General features: G+C 38.2%; 3 protein-coding genes and 1 non-coding gene across 5 annotated transcripts; 2 read left to right on the top strand and 2 right to left on the bottom strand.

The window, feature by feature from the left end:
- The first annotated feature begins 1,891 nt into the window (after window positions 1-1,891).
- On the top strand, window positions 1,892-3,707 carry LOC121741049 (UPF0496 protein At4g34320-like). The gene is made up of 3 exons (XM_042133737.1): window positions 1,892-2,059; window positions 2,191-2,433; window positions 2,704-3,707. The coding sequence occupies exons 2-3, from the start codon at window positions 2,209-2,211 to the stop codon at window positions 3,631-3,633; spliced, it is 1,155 nt and encodes a 384-aa protein (XP_041989671.1). The 5' UTR covers window positions 1,892-2,059; window positions 2,191-2,208; the 3' UTR covers window positions 3,634-3,707.
- A 2,116-nt stretch (window positions 3,708-5,823) lies between these two features.
- On the bottom strand, window positions 5,824-5,897 carry TRNAN-GUU. The gene has a single exon. It is a non-coding gene; the product is annotated as a tRNA-Asn (tRNA).
- Window positions 5,898-8,282: 2,385 nt separating this feature from the next.
- LOC121742469 (probable E3 ubiquitin-protein ligase ARI2) lies at window positions 8,283-12,833 on the top strand. Of its 2 annotated transcripts, XM_042135607.1 has the most exons (8): window positions 8,283-8,643; window positions 9,063-9,095; window positions 9,595-9,874; window positions 10,135-10,615; window positions 10,729-11,277; window positions 11,348-11,514; window positions 12,076-12,126; window positions 12,331-12,472. In XM_042135607.1, exons 1-7 carry the CDS (start codon window positions 8,497-8,499, stop codon window positions 12,099-12,101), a joined length of 1,683 nt encoding a protein of 560 aa, XP_041991541.1. In that variant the 5' UTR covers window positions 8,283-8,496; the 3' UTR covers window positions 12,102-12,126; window positions 12,331-12,472. The 2 variants fall into 2 exon arrangements, with proteins under 2 accessions (XP_041991541.1, XP_041991540.1); XM_042135606.1 differs by lacking the exon at window positions 12,076-12,126 and having other exon boundaries at window positions 12,331-12,833.
- A 200-nt stretch (window positions 12,834-13,033) lies between these two features.
- On the bottom strand, window positions 13,034-14,358 carry LOC121740962 (fasciclin-like arabinogalactan protein 21). Its single transcript, XM_042133628.1, has one exon. It carries the CDS (start codon window positions 14,318-14,320, stop codon window positions 13,196-13,198), a length of 1,125 nt encoding a protein of 374 aa, XP_041989562.1. The 5' UTR covers window positions 14,321-14,358; the 3' UTR covers window positions 13,034-13,195.
- Between the last annotated feature and the right edge of the window lie 1,684 nt (window positions 14,359-16,042).

Raw genomic sequence — 16,042 nt, 5'->3', positions numbered from 1 at the left:
AATTGCATTCTTATATATCAATGTAATTAATGGTTGGTTTTTAATGCTACTTTACTTTTACCTTTTCCATATATAATCATTGCATTCTTAAAATGTGAATCGATAAACAGGTAAAGGTAGATTAATTAAGATTGAACAATGAATTACTTTGACTTAATTGTCTACTTTAACATAGATAGATTTCCCCTTTTCGTGCAAATAATTTCTTTTCTTATCCAATTAATATTGCATGCATTAAAGCGTTACGTGACTACCAAGGAGTAATATTTTTCGATGAGTCTATAAAAATCTGTCATTTGCACAAATATTGATCATATCAAACTGCAAGGTTTTGCTAGTTTCATATTGTAGGTTTCTTTTTACGTACATTCATATACAATTATACGGTGCAATATAGAGATATTTGCATTAATCGATTTAAAAGAAAACAGTCATGAAGTTTGGTTATATTTAGGTTTGCCCGTAACTTTCAAAATCAGTTGGAAAAACTATGACTTTTGGATTTGTTCGTTGTTATACCTCAACGAAGAAAATTGGTGAAATTATATATGATATGAGAGACAGAAAATCATATATATATGTGGGTGTTTCATCAGATGAGTTGTATGATAATTGCGAATAAATTCAAACTTTATGATAGTTTTCCTAACTGATTTTTAAATATACAATATAGACCAAAACTTGACTAAACTTTATAACAATTTCCTTGAAATAATGGACAATCATTTATAATTTTATGCAGACTGTTATTGAGGTATAAAATTAATTGTTCACAGAACTTTATACTAATTAATGAGATGACAAAACATTTGATTTATAGTTTATACAAATTACTCTTATGTTTATGCTAAATCTAGCAAATTACTCTTTTATCAATAATATTTCCCTAAAAAACAAGCAAATTACCAACGGAAAAATCCGCGGGTAAAATCAATTTATCAATAATATTAATTTCTTATGTGTTCAATAATACTTCTTTATGTATATGAAAGTATACTTGATATTTTTTGTATCTGTGATCTGTCATCTGTAATAGATCATATCATGATTAATAGTCCAAAATGAATTGTACAAGACTCTAACTAATCCTTCTTACATAAGAATAGTCATGAGGCATAGTACATCCCCTCTTAAAAAATAAAGCAAATTTCAATGCATAAATTATAGACATTGAACTGTTGGCATTTAAATTATAATAAACGGATCTACATAGGAAATAAAATTATTTTTGTTACCGTTTTAATAAGAACCACGAACTCTATTAAATTTATTTTTCTTTTGATCCCAATATTTTCAGTTGGAATTAGTTTGGTTTTGTTGTACATATGCTATGTAAACCTAACACATTATACCAAATACGCGATCACAAATGTCACATGTACACGTTGGAGTAGTGTTATGTTATTAATAGCATGATTAATGTAGTATTTGAATTGACTGGATTGTTAAATTTGCAAATACATTTCTATTGTTTAAACAACTTAACATTACTACTTTAATTTATACCATTGTTTTTTTTTCTTTTTCTTTTCCAAATAGTTACATTGATTTCATTCCCCACTCTTGTTACCTATTTATTTCATTTTAGCAAAAATAAACAGTTGCTTCGATCCAAAGTTTTGACTCGGTAAAAGTAAAATAATTTAAGTTAACTATATTCCGCCTTTGCCTTAAAAAACAAACTACTTGATCTCCCTTTGTTATAGATAAACATTTAATTATTTTTGGGGTAATCCAATTTATTTAATACTGCATAATGAATGTAGATAAAGATTTATTTTATAAATGCAATATGATGCTTCCCGCGTTTACTCTTAAGCGATTTTTGTGAAAGAAAAATTAATGCGTGCAAGCTATTTCTTGATAATCGCATCCCACCTCTTCACCACCACTATTTCTTTTTTTCCTCTTAACGGCTTTCATTCTCTTTAAGCTTCTTCTCATATACTTAGTCTTATATATACACCATCACTTTCCCCTAAATCTCTTGAAAACAACACTACATAATACATTCCCTTCTTATACTATTCGGCATAAATCTTGAACATTTCTATTTTTGGTGAGTTTCACGATTGCAAATCTATGTGTATCTATATTTTTTTTTCTGTAGCTTCGAAGCAACAATGGCTTGCCCAAAAAATTGAAATTTCCAAGGCCCTTTATTTAATTATTTATGTTTGATGATTGTAGTGTTCAAGATTGGAGATCATGGGAAGCCATCTTAGCAAGAAGCATGATCAAGAAACTCATCCATCGTCGTCGTCATCATCGTCAGTCTTTTCGAGGGAGCTGAACTCGTATTCAGCCGCCTGCAGAGTCGACGCAGACATTCAGGCGTTCGACACGTCTCTGCAGGCTCGGACGAGCAACGTGATCAGCTCCCTCGCTGCGGGGATGGAAGTCCGAGCTCTCTCATTCGACTCGCTCCAACAGGTCACGTAGCTTTTGTTGATGGCTTGTCGAGTAGCTTTTGCTGTTGTTTACTCTCCCTCCGGTCCCCATTACATGTCTCTTTGGACGGTCCCTACATATTTCGTAGTTTCCTTTATAAAAAAACAATTTGTTAAAACTCACACGAGTCAAATAAGTGCATGAGACATTTAATGGAGACCGGACGGGTAGTTATTTTTTTTTAGTTTTTATTAAAACTGCTTGCTCGGTATTTTTGGTTTGAACTTTTTTTAATATATTAAAAAAAAACAGGTCACGGAATGCCTCCTCGACATGAATCACGAGGTCGTGAAAGTCATCCTCGACTGCAAAAAGGACATCTGGAAGAACCAGGAGCTGTTCGACCTGGTCGAGGAGTTCTTCGACAACAGCCTCAGAACCCTCGACTTCTGTGCCGCGCTCGAGAAATGCCTCAAGCGCGCCCGCGACAGCCAGCTCCTTGTCCTCCTAGCCCTCAACCAGTTCGAGGAAGAAGACAAAAAAAACAACGACTCTGTCTGTTCGGTATTTGGAAATAAATACTCCAAAACACTGGAGGAACTAAAAAGCTTCAAAGAAGCGGGAGATCCGTTCACCGACGAATTCTACAAAATGTTCCAATCCGTACAGCAGCAGCAGATGCAGATGCTTCGGAAGCTGCAGAAAAAGAAGCGGAAACTCGACAAGAAGCTCAATTGCATCAAGTCATGGAGGAAAATCTCGAGTGTGATATTCGCGGCGACGTTCGCGGCGGTGCTAATATGCTCGGTGGTGGCGGCGGCGATGGCGGCGCCACCGGTGGCGGCGGCGATGGCAGCGGCGACGACGGTGCCGGTGGGGTCGATGGGGAAGTGGATAGACTCGCTGATGAAGGGGTACGAGGCGGCGGTGAAGGGGCAGAAGGAGATGGTGAATTGCATGAATGTGGGGACGTTTGTGACGATCAAGGATTTGGAGAGCATTCGGGCGATGATCGAGCGGGTTGAGGTGGAGATGGAGGCGATGGTGGGGGCCGCGGAGATGGCGGAGGGGGATGAGGAGGCGGTGAGGGTCGGGATCGGGGAGATTAGGAAGAAGGTGGAGGTGTTCATGAGGAAGGTGGAGGAGTTGGGGGCGATGGCGGATGGCTGCAGCCGCCATATTAGGAAGGCGAGGACGGTTATACTGCAGAGGATCATCAAACCGCCGCATTCGTCAGATTGATAATCTTTAAATTTATATTCGTTTGCCTACGTATAAAAAAAAATTAGTCAGTGTCAAAATTTATAGTCAATAGATATATAAGCAACCATATTGAAAGTTGGTGTTTGATTAAATAGTTGAACTAAAGGATTGAATTAATTTTTCTGTGTTAATTAGTGTTAGTAGTACTATATTGTAGTGTACTAAATTTTGAATAAAATGGGATGTTGGCTTAGGTATTATTGAGTCTAAGCATAAGAGCATCCCCATCGCCACTCTTCGGGGCGGACGGCGTCCGTGCTAGCGGCGCGACACAGCCCCGTCCGCCGCTGTGCTCGCGTCAACGGCACGGCCCTGCTCGATAATAAGAGCACGTCCGTGCCGCTGAGCAAGGTGACGTGGCAGCGTGCGATTGGACGTTGTAATTTTCTTTTTTTATACATCGAAAATAATACCAAAAATTAAAAATATATATATTCGGATTCCCAAAAAATATAGCCGTTTATTACCGTTTTTTTTTAATTTTTAAATTTTTTTAATTATGTAATTTTTTATTTTTAGGATTTGAATTATGTGATTTTTAATTTTTTAGTAATTTGTAATAGTATTCCGGGTATTTTTAATGCATTCTAATATTGTGAAAATATTTTTATTTAAGCATGTCCTTGCGGATGAGCATGGATGTGGGTGTTGTGCTCTTGGGAAGAACAAAAAGTAAAAAATGAATAAAAGTGGGTCCGGACCCACTTCCATGCTCTTGCCTAAGAGCATGGATGGGGATGTTCTAATTAAATTCATTGCACTTCTTTATATACTTGAGTTTGAGTTAGTAGTTAAATTCAAATGATATTCTTTGTGGGTGTGGCTAGCCTATAACAACAATCACCGTAACTCTACCGGTCCTATGACCTATGCCAAGTGAAATTTTTGGAATTAAAATCGAAGTTAATTACCTATAAAATCATTAAGAATTGGTTATTTATGATTTGTTTTTTAACTTTTAAATTTGAATGTCAAATTATAAAGATTAATAAATTTTTTAAAATTTTATAAGATACTATTGTTTAAATTTAGAAAGTTGTGAGACAAATCAGAATTTGATAAAAAAAAATATTACAGTCAATTAATCCTAACATCAATAATTGATTTATGTCATTAAAATAAAAATGTTAGTATTTTCTATCTCCTACAAAATCATCAATTGATATTCTTCATTAAAAATAAAATGCTACTCCGTATAATTTTATTTTCTATCTCCTATCTATCCATTACTAATATTTTCCTTTAATATTATGTTCCTCTAAGTCTTTTACCACATCACTTTCTAATCAGGCTTCACAAAGAAATCTACAGAAATAGTTATGTATAGTGTCTCATTATATGCATCTTTGGCAACACTACGTTGATTTGGCCATTAACTAGTTGGCTGGTCATCTAAAAATGATATAATTTCGGTTATAGTAGTACTCCCTCTATCTCGCTTTAGCATTTTCAGTTATTTTTGTATACTCGTTTTGTAAAAACGACACTCCGTAATAAATAGTTAAAATTGAGAAAGGATAAAGTAAGAGAGAGAATAACATAGAGAGTTAACTCTACTTTTTCAAGATACAAGCCAAATGATGATCAAAAGTCTAGTTTTGATGTGGTCTTTTAAAGTCATCTTATTTTAGATGAAAATATAGTCTTAAGTTATTTCTTATTCATAATATCAAACGGTTATACAAAATTAATAAAAATTTCTATACGCAATTAATAGCAAAAATATTTTAGATGTCTTTTAGAGAATTCACATGTGCAAAACAAAATATAACGTATGCATCCATAAAAATATTGGAACAGAAAAGTGTATGGATGAATTTGCCATACACTTTTTCGGTTGCAAGCATATTTTAAGAGGATATATTTCATTTATAATTGCCATGCTCATGAGTCATAACTCATAAGTATCGTATTAAAGCTATCCAAATGCAAAGTATCGTATTAAAGCTATCCAAATTCAAAATAAATACTCTATTGCTTGATTAGTTTTCTTTACATGAAGTAATATACTAAATTTGATTAATTAAATTATGACATATATGTAATCAAATGCAATTCTCACATGTGATATTGGACCATTTCACTGTTCGCTATATGATGGGCTTTTATTGGGCCATTTTTAATATTTCAAAACAAAGGTGAAAAATTTAAAAAGAAAATGAAATATAACGCTAGAAGGAGGGCTTGAACCTCCGACCTTGTGGTTAACAGCCACACGCTCTAACCAACTGAGCTATTCCAGCTTTCACGTTTATTCTAACTTGCAATTTTATTAATAAATAAATAACATGCTTAGATTGTTTATTTTTCCCTAGAATAATTAACATGGAATTCTGTCTCATTGAACAAATCATATGCGTAGATAATGTTGCATATATCTTCGAAGATCTGAAAATATTCAGTAGACGATAACAATGCAATAGGAGGTGAAGGTTGTGCATACAACAAGACATTAGATCTACTTACTATCATCTGGGAAAAAAGTTATTGAAACATATGGATGTATAAGATCATGTGTAATAATAATGAATTTGAAAGATATCATACTCGTGTGCAACGTTTTATTGACATTTGGTGATGTTAAAATTGCATTTCGAGAAAAATAATTACTTCCAACTAGAATTTGTTGAAAAAGACAGAAAACTTGATTGTAGATTGGACAAAACTATATATAGTAATATCAAACAAGTGTTGATTTGTTGGCATAACAAATTTGATTCTTTGACTTTAATATTGAATTATGATATCTTCAATTCATAATTGCATGTATTAAGATTATAAGTTTATTGTCAAAAATGCAGATGAAAGAGCTTTCAACTTTCATGTTTTTATCTGATTACTAATAGTTATTGGAACATGTGGATGTAAAAAATCAAGCGTAATAATAATGAGGTGAAAGATATCATATTCGTGAGCAATGTTTTATTGACATATGGTGATATGTTAAAATTGCATTTTGAAAAAAGATAAATATACTCTAATCAAAAGACTTTGTTAAAAAAGATATAGAACTTGATTGTAGATTGGACAAATATATATAAAATGGACTATCAAACAAGTGTCGATATGCTGGCACAATAAATTTGATTCTTTGACTTTAATATTGATTTATGATATAATTTACTCATACTATTGTATGTTTACTGTAAAAAATGCAGATAAAAGAGCTTTTAACTTTCATGCTTTTACCTAATTGATATTTGAGCCTATAATTCCTCCATACGTGTGTGATTTATCAATAATCTTAACACTTATTTTTAGAATTTGCTCTTATTGTTCCCAAATCGACATAGTTATTTTAAAGATAGAAGTGAAATAGGTCATCATTCATAGCCACTTTTATATCTATATAAACAATTTACTCACATTTCTCTAAGTAACTACTACTTTTGACACTTAAAGCTTTTTTTTCTGAAATCTTAATAAAAGCTTTTTAACCCTTTATATATTTTGCATTTTAAAATAAGTGCAAAAAAAAGGGAAGGACGATGCACTAAAAAAAGAGGATGAAAAAAATTTGAATTATATGAAAACAATTTGCGATTTATATAATAGGTTTCACCCATGCTAAACGAATGTAATCGCTATGTGTTTTCATCTAGGGAGATGGGCCACACCAACATAAATGTACTATGAGATTAGGTAATTTTGTTATCGTCTAATGCTATGGATCAGTTGTCCACAGAAGAGCCAAAACAGTATGTCGATAGAGACTTAATGTATAGCGAGCACACAAAGCATAAAAACACCTCATGGGCAACACATTCCATTGAGACTTATGGGAAACACACCTCACGGAAGAGCCAAAATAGTATGTCGGTGAGACTTAATACCTAGCGAGCGCCTTTCTGAAACCCTAGGAGAGAAGAAAAGGGATTCACACCTGTACGAGGGAAAATTCAAAAGGAAATACTGTTTTCTTTGAACAAAATTCGATGCAAATTTTTAATCCAATTCAATTAGGCGGAAAAGGTATCCTCCGAACGATAGAAACGTTTTTCGGGTTTGTCGTCTAGCCACAATGAAATATTTGAGATTAGGTAATTTTGTCATCGTCTAATGCTATGGATCAGTTATCCACAGAAGAGCCAAAATAGTATGCCGGTAGAGACTTAATTGCTAGCGAACACATAAAATATAAAAACACCTCGTGGGAAACACATTCCATTATCCACGGAAGAGCCAAAATAGTAAACCTGTAAAGACTTAATGTCTGGCGAGTGCCTTTCCGAAACCCTAGGACAGTAGATGAGGGGTTGACACTTGTACGAGGGCAAATTCGGAAGGAAATATTGTTTTCCATGAATAAAATTCCATGCAAACTTTTAATCCAACTCAATTCGGCGGAAAAGGTATCCTCCAAACGATAGAAACGTTTATCGGGTGCGCGCAAAAACTCGCGTCGGCCTCTATGAAAATGGCAATAGTATCAATCACATGGAAATAACACAGAAAATGGATTCAAACATGCCCTAATTAAATCACACAATTTTTTATTTGTACTGAGACTCTGTAAAAGAAATCCGTTTGACTTTATGGCAGGGGTCAACAACCACTCATTGGAACGACGCCGTTAGGCCAAAAGCCCAATTATGATACACTCACTACACACAGTCGCATAGTATTAGTAAAGGCGCAAGCACAAAACCCTCTTTCTCCCCAAACTTGCAGCTTCCTCTCTCCTCTCACATTTTCAATCATCGGCAGAATTTCGCCGGAAAATGATCTCGCCTCCCTCTCCTGATCCGATCTCACCATAATCGGAAGCATCCAGCGCCTATTTTTTACCATTCCTTTTATGAATACATACGTATTTTTTAGGGGATAACTGTTTTTTATTTAATGGAGGACGATTATTACTTGAGCGGCAACAGCGACGATGATGTTGGATCTTATCCATCCGATAAAGAGGAGGAATCGCTCGACGGACTCGAGAACAACGATTGCGATGATGCTCAATGGATATCATCCAAAGCCCCTTCATGCAAGGTACACGCATTCGAGTTTAGGTCTATGTGTGAATCGAATGGTTATCGAACATTTTTACAAATAAAATCATTTGATTTCTTAATTAAGAATAGTTCTGATCGTATGATTTATCAGCTTTTGATCGATTGTTTGTTATTCCTGAAAATTTATAGTGCATTGATGCTGTTTCATTTCTTCGAAGGTTAAAACCGTTGTTGGATTCTTTGCAGAAATCCGTTCTTGTTGTTTATTAAAAAAGTGTTAGTTTTTTTCATACAGCATTATATATGTTTCATCTGACTGTTTCTATGAATAAACCATCAATAACTATTTTTTTTTTCTTAAGATATGTATGTATTTGATGTTATAGTGAAATTTTGAAAATGATGGTAGTTTATGGGTTAAATTTAGTGATATGGGATTTTTATTGTGATTTTCAGGTGATTACAAGAGAGTCTCTTTTGGCTGCACAGGTATGTTGTTTTTATTTTAATGTTTGATTTGCTTGATCATGTGTTCACTTTGATTTCTTTACTTCATAAAAAATCTGATTATGATTAAAAGAAATAGAATTTCTAAAATTTGAATCTAGAATGTGTTATTTTAGCTTCCGATATGGGGATATAAAAAAGACCACTTTTTAGCTAGAGAAACAATAAAACCCTTACTAAAGGATTGCACTTCTTCCTTTTAATCACTGGTCTAGTGATTTCCCCACCATATCTTTCGATCAATATCCCTACTCGACCACGGACCAGCCCACCATTTCCCCCTTTTATCGACCAGCTCTCCAAAGTTTTTTCTACCATCTTCTATGCCATAATGGTGAATGAAACAGATGGAAGTACAAATAATGATAATTAATCAATGATTATGGTGGTCTAAAATAACAGCATGTCACCCTTCAATCTTTCTTTTCTTGATTTTTGGTTTTTGGCAAAACATGGACTGAGATTTTGAAATTTTGTGCAGAAAGAAGATTTGGGGAGAGTGATGGACTTGTTCTCAGTGAGAGAACACCATGCCAGGACCCTACTCATTCATTTCCGATGGGATGTTGAGAAAGTGATTGCAGTTTACGTTGAGAAGGGAAAATTTGGTATTTTTGCTGAAGCAGGGGTAACCTTGGCCGAATTTGTCGACCTAGACCCAGATGAGGCTACATCTACAGTAAGGTGCCATATATGTATGGATGATGTGCCTGCAAAAGATGTTACCCTAATGGACTGTAGCCATTGCTTTTGCAACGATTGTAAGAGCCTTTACTTATATGTGTATTATGCTCTGGGCTTATATTGGGACATGCATAACTAACTATATCTAGCTCTATCCCTCTGTAGCATTATGAGGCTGTAGTAAGGCATTCTGTAGGTTCATTTAGCATTTTACACTGTCTCCATTAGATACTTGTTCTCACTCTTTCATAGATGTTTACACATAGCTTATCTTGCTTTTCTTTGGAACAGTAAAAAAGGATGTGCTGAATTAGGTATTTGGTATTTTGTTTGCCAGGTTGGACAGGGCATTTCATTGTGAAAATTAATGAGGGTCAAAGCAAGCGGATGAGGTGCATGGCTCATAAGTGCAATGCTATTTGTGATGAAGCTATTGTTAGAAGGTTAGTTAGTGCACAACATCCAGATCTTGCAGAGAAGTTTGACCGCTATCTTCTTGAGTCGTACATTGAAGACAACCGAATGGTCAAATGGTGTCCAAGTACACCCCATTGTGGGAATGCAATAAGAGTTGAAAATGATGAATTATGTGAAGTTGAGTGTTCTTGTGGTATGCAGTTTTGTTTCAGTTGTGTATCAGAGGCACATTCCCCGTGTTCATGCTTGATGTGGAAGCTTTGGAGTAAAAAATGCCGGGATGAATCCGAGACAGTGAACTGGATTACTGTACATACAAAGCCTTGTCCCAAGTGTCACAAACCTGTTGAGAAGAATGGTGGTTGCAATTTAGTTAGCTGTGTATGCGGGCAGGCATTTTGGTAAGTGTTCTTTGCCCTTCCACCTTTTCATTTCTGTAGACTCACCTTAATAAAGACTGCTGAAGATGAACCTGTTGCACCATCTGTCTTTCTGATTATATTTTCTTCTGTAGCTGGTTGTGTGGTGGTGCTACTGGACGAGACCATACCTGGTCCAGTATTGCTAATCATAGCTGTGGTCGATACAAAGAAGACGGCAAGAGGAAAGCTGAGCGTGCAAAGAGAGACCTATATAGATACATGCATTATCATAATCGGTATAAAGCTCATACTGATTCCTTTAAGCAGGAATCTCGGATGAGGGAGACTGTAAAGGAAAAGGTGTCGCATTTGGAAGCCCGAGATTTAAAGTTAAGGGAATTTAGTTGGGTAACTAATGGACTTTATAGGCTCTTCAGATCACGACGAAGCCTTTCTTATTCATATCCATTTGCTTTCTACATGTTTGGAGATGACTTGTTTAAAGATGAGATGACAGAAAAGCAAAGGGAAATCAAACAGAATTTATTTGAGGACCAACAACAGCAACTGGAGTCAAACGTTGAAAAACTATCCAAATTTCTTGAGGAGCCATTTGCTGAGTATCCTGAGGAGCAAGTCATGCAGATAAGGATGCATGTCATTAATCTCTGTGTTGTCATTGACAGCCTATGCAAAAAAATGTAAGCTGAATTGTCAACCAAAGCTTTATCTTTACAGTGAATTTAAAGCTTACTTATCCTAGTTTTGCAGGTATGATTGCATCGAGAATGAGTTATTGGGTTCACTTGAATTTAGCATTCATAGTATAGCGCCTTATCATTCAAACGGCATTGAGAAGGCTGAAGAGCTGATTGTCGGATGGAATACTCAAGCCAGCGGTAATAGTAAATGTCAGAAAGAAGCCGACCGATCTAATGGTAAAGTGGTTTTATTTTTATTTTCTTGTGAAGAACTATGGTGGGTGGGGGTAATGCCTTTTTCAGGTCTTGGGTACAACATTTGCGGGATAGGTTATATGTTTCAGAAATTGTATATTTGTCTGAAAATTTAGATCTAATGTAGTAACTTATAGGTTTGTAAAAAATGGGTTGTGGTGGGATATTACAAAATTTATACAAACAAGTTCAATTTACCTTGTATAAAGAGGATAACCACATGAAGTAAATATTGCTTCTTCTGCTGGCGTAATACTCCTTTCTATACATCGTTTTGTAATCTAGTTAATCCAAATTGTTAAAATGTGCAACACATAGATGACTTGTTTTATTAATAGCTATGTTGATTGCTCCCTTCTTTGATGCTAAAGTGCTATATCTGCTAGAACTAAGAGTGTAGGACACAATTATGTGAAATGGTCTCGTATGGTGTGCGTATTCAAATGATAGATTTTCTAGTGCAATTCCTGCAAATGTAGTTTTCCATTTGTTGTTTGATTTGTAGTGTTAGGAAGCTTTGTATTTAAAAACTTTTTCTTGCAGAGGGTTACATTCGATGTGCTTTCTGAAGCCTTCAAATCCTTATTCAACTGTGTAAGTTCCAACTGAATCTGGGTATTTATTCGTCAACTATCTAGTGACGACATGATAATCTTACTCATACGGGTTGGTTATGGATGCATGGCAACTTAAATATAGCTGAGACATAACGATATAGTTTTACTGAGAACATGTTGGTGGTGAATGTTAGCCGAATTATTGGACCCTCTTGTGACACTTTTGGTGCATATTTTGTAGGACACCCAGCAGGAGTAGACCAGGCATCAACATCTGGGACATCCGATGAGAGTTTAAAGTCCCGGAAGCGTCCCAGAAAAGAAAGTTCTGCAGACAAACTGTTTGATCTCAACCTACCCGCGGATGCTCATTAAGTGGATCCTCAGACTTATTTTTTGTCCTGGCCCTAGCGGGAATAGCGTAGTATATGACATGGATTATCATTTCGTTACTTTATTGATCTCCAAAGATTATATTTATGATGGTAGGAGAAGATTATTTAAACTATGTATAGCTAGTGTGGTGTTGTGTGGGCTCTCGACATTGGTGAATAACTGTGTATATTGCTGATGGAGAGGAGTCCATATGCTGCAGCATGTACAATGTGGTCATGTGGAGGCGGAGATTGAAATACTTTAGTAGTAATATCTAAGCTGTAGATATTATCCAACCATCATTTCCGATTTAGCTTTTCTGGATATTGATGAATTATTCAATTCATGTTTCTCTGTTTCTATCTTGAAGAATATGTTTATCAAACTATTTACTCACTGGTTTCTTCGTACTAGTTCTTAATCATTCGTCAAATTCTTATCAAATCACTGGATTCTTCCTAGTTCTTAATCATTCGTCAAATTCATGATCAACAGTATTATCTTCATGTCAAAATGATATGAATTGAAAACAAAACAGAGATACAAAAGATCACGATCGGAAAGAAAAGTAGAGCTCAAGAGAATTGATATTCAGAGGAAGTGTGTACAAGTGTTTGAAGTGAAATTTGTAATTCTAGAGTAAAATCAGCAGATCAGATGAATCAATTGCAAAGTAAAACCAGTAGATCAGATGAATCACTTACAAAGTAAAATCAGTAAGATCTGATGAATCAGAGTCCACGGTTATCTTGAAGCTCCACCGCCGACTGCATTCCAGCTTCTACATTGAACGCCTGATGAGGCATCATGTGCGGAAACGGCGATGACAATCCATGGATCACAATTTTGGTGTTGTGCAGGAGATCTATGGTGGTAATCCTCACGTAATTGATCTTCATCGGTGCAGAAGGTCCGCCGCCTCCACCGGCTGTCACCACCAGATTGTTTGCCGCGTCGAGTGTTGGCAGCGACGTCGCCGTCGGTAAGGTCACCAAATCCGCCGCCGTCAACCGCCTGTTCGGAACCACGTGGAACCGGAAGTTCGAGAAGTAGGCGTTGCCTCCGCCGGAGAAGATCGCGGTATCATCGATCGCGAAAATCGTCATCGCCTTCAGCTCCGCGAGCTCGGCGTACTTGACGCGCATCGCGAGGGAGACGACGCTGTATCCGGTGGCGCGGAGGCGGATTATTGCGTCCTTGAGCATCAGGCGCATGATGAAGAGCGACGGCGGCGCGGCGGAGGTGAGCGACGGCGAAGGGAACGACAGCGACATCATCCGCTCGACGTTGCAGGAGAGAGGCGAGAGGTGCGAGACGAAGCCTTGGAGGCCGTGGATGACGACGAGGCCGTTGTTGAAGACGTCAGGGCCGGTGATCTCGACGCCGTTGACGAAGACCTTGTCCTTGCCGTTGCTGGTGACGGTGAGGCACCGATTCGGAGCGATCGTCTCGATTTTGGTACCAAAAGTTAGGGTTAGGAGGAAGTGGAGGGGATAGAGGCCGGGGATTGAAAGCTCCTGGAGGAGGAGAGGGAGGGAGCAGGAGGGGCAGGAGAGGAGAGAGGCGTCGGAGGGGGCGAAGATGGTGAGAGGTGTGGTGGCGGAGAGGTTTGCGGTGACGGAGGCGGAGGAGAGCTCCTGGAAACCGAGTGTGGAGAGGATTGTGGCGAAGAGAGCGGGGGGATAGGTGTGAGTCGGAGTGTGGAATACGGCGGAGGAAGGGGAGAGGGAGGGGGAGATGGAGGGGGAGGGGATGCCGTCGAAGTCGGAGGCGGCGGAGATGAAGAGTGAGATTAGGAGGAGGAGGAGGAGGAGGAGGAGGAGCGGTGGGAGCTGGAAGCGCAGAGAAACCGCCATGGAGAGAGGATTTTGGGGAGAGCTAATCTGACAGTGAAATTGGCAGTTACTGAGATGGGAGGGTTTTTATATAGCTGAAGAAACGGAGAGCAGTTTGTTAGAGGGAATAGCCTACGTCGAATGACGTGATTGGGTGAAGACTCCCCACCGGGATGGCGTCGTTGTTGCGTGTGTTTCTCTGTTACTGCTGAATTCGAGAGAGAGAGATGCAGAAAATGGAGGGAAAATTGAGTAGGAGTTTGTGGCTCATTTGATTTGCAAAATTCCCGCTACGACGTCGTTGTGAGTATTTTGATATAACGATTTTATTAAGCATTATTAGGCCATCCGCAACGCTGTCAATTATCCGTCAATTAACCGTCCCTTAAATTACTATTCATGGGTCTCACTGTACTTTTTTACTCCATCTCTTAACTAAGAGACGGAACCTGCAACCCTCCATCTCTTATCTGCCCCTTAAATTACTATTCATTCAATTTCATTTTTTATTTTTATTTACAACCAAATTCAATTAATAAAAACACACTTCATTAAATAAAATAAACTTACAACATAAAATTGGTAAAAAAAAACATAATTTAATAATTTCCTAAAAAAATTAAAAATACATAATTTAATAATTTCCTCCGCCAAATTTTACCCAAATGTGCTCCATTAGATCATCTTGGAGTTGGGCGTGGGCGGAAGAGTCGCGTGTCCTTGCCCGAATAGACAACTGTTCTTGTATAGACGGATGCACTCCTCCACTGCGTGGCGGACTACTTGCGGTAGAGCTTCCGGGGGCTTCAGGGTTGAACCAATTTCCCGCCTCGGGTCCTTCGTCTTGGACAATCATGTTGTGCAAGATTATGCACGTATACATGATGTCGACCATGCTCTCCATAACCACGTACAAGCCGGGGCTTTGATAATGTTGAAGCACGCTTGGAGAACCCCGAACGCCCGCTCTACATCCTTCCGAGCAGCCTCCTGCTTCTGCGCAAAAAGCGCCTGCTTTGGGTTCACAGGCCTGGTGCACGTCTTCACGAAGGTTGGCCACTTCGGGTAGATGTTCTCGGTAAGATAGTACCCCATTTTATAGCATCGGTTGTTAGCGGTGAAGTTGATGGCCGACTCTTTACCATCCAAAACTTCGGCAAAGAGGTCGGATTGGTGGAGCACGTTTATGTCGTTGTTAGAGCCGGGGACCCCGAAGTACGCATGCCAGATCCATAGCCGGTAGTCGGCAACGGCCTCGAGTATAACGGTGGGGTGGGTGCCTTTGTGGCCGCTCGTGTACGACCCCCTCCACGCCACCGGGAAATTCATCCATTGTTAGTGCATGCAATTGACGCTGCCAAGCATCCCGGGGAATCCGTGCACTTCTTCGTGAAGGCCGAGCAGGAACTGGCAATCTGTCGTGCTTGGCTTCCGGAGAAATTCGTCGGTGAAGGCTGTCCGGACGCCTTTGCAGAATTCGATCAAGCACATTCTCCCATTGCTTTCTCCAATGTGGAGGTATTCGTCGAACACATCCGCCGTTTGTCCAGTCGCAAGCTGACGGATTGCTGCAGTACATTTCTGCAGCATCGTGTGGCTGGGACGGCTGACTGCGTCGAACCTTTCTTGGAAGAACTCTTCCCCGACTGCCAATGTATTTGCGATGTGGAGAAATAGCGGTCGCCGCATGCGGAAACGGCGACGGAAGTAGGTATCTCCCCAAACCGGGTTATTGCAGAAGTA

The sequence above is a fragment of the Salvia splendens genome, chromosome 7 (genome assembly GCF_004379255.2).
Source record: "Salvia splendens isolate huo1 chromosome 7, SspV2, whole genome shotgun sequence".
Lineage (NCBI taxonomy): Eukaryota > Viridiplantae > Streptophyta > Magnoliopsida > Lamiales > Lamiaceae > Salvia > Salvia splendens.
Note: the sequence above shows the minus strand (reverse complement) of the source record. Positions and strands in the feature narration are given on the sequence as shown.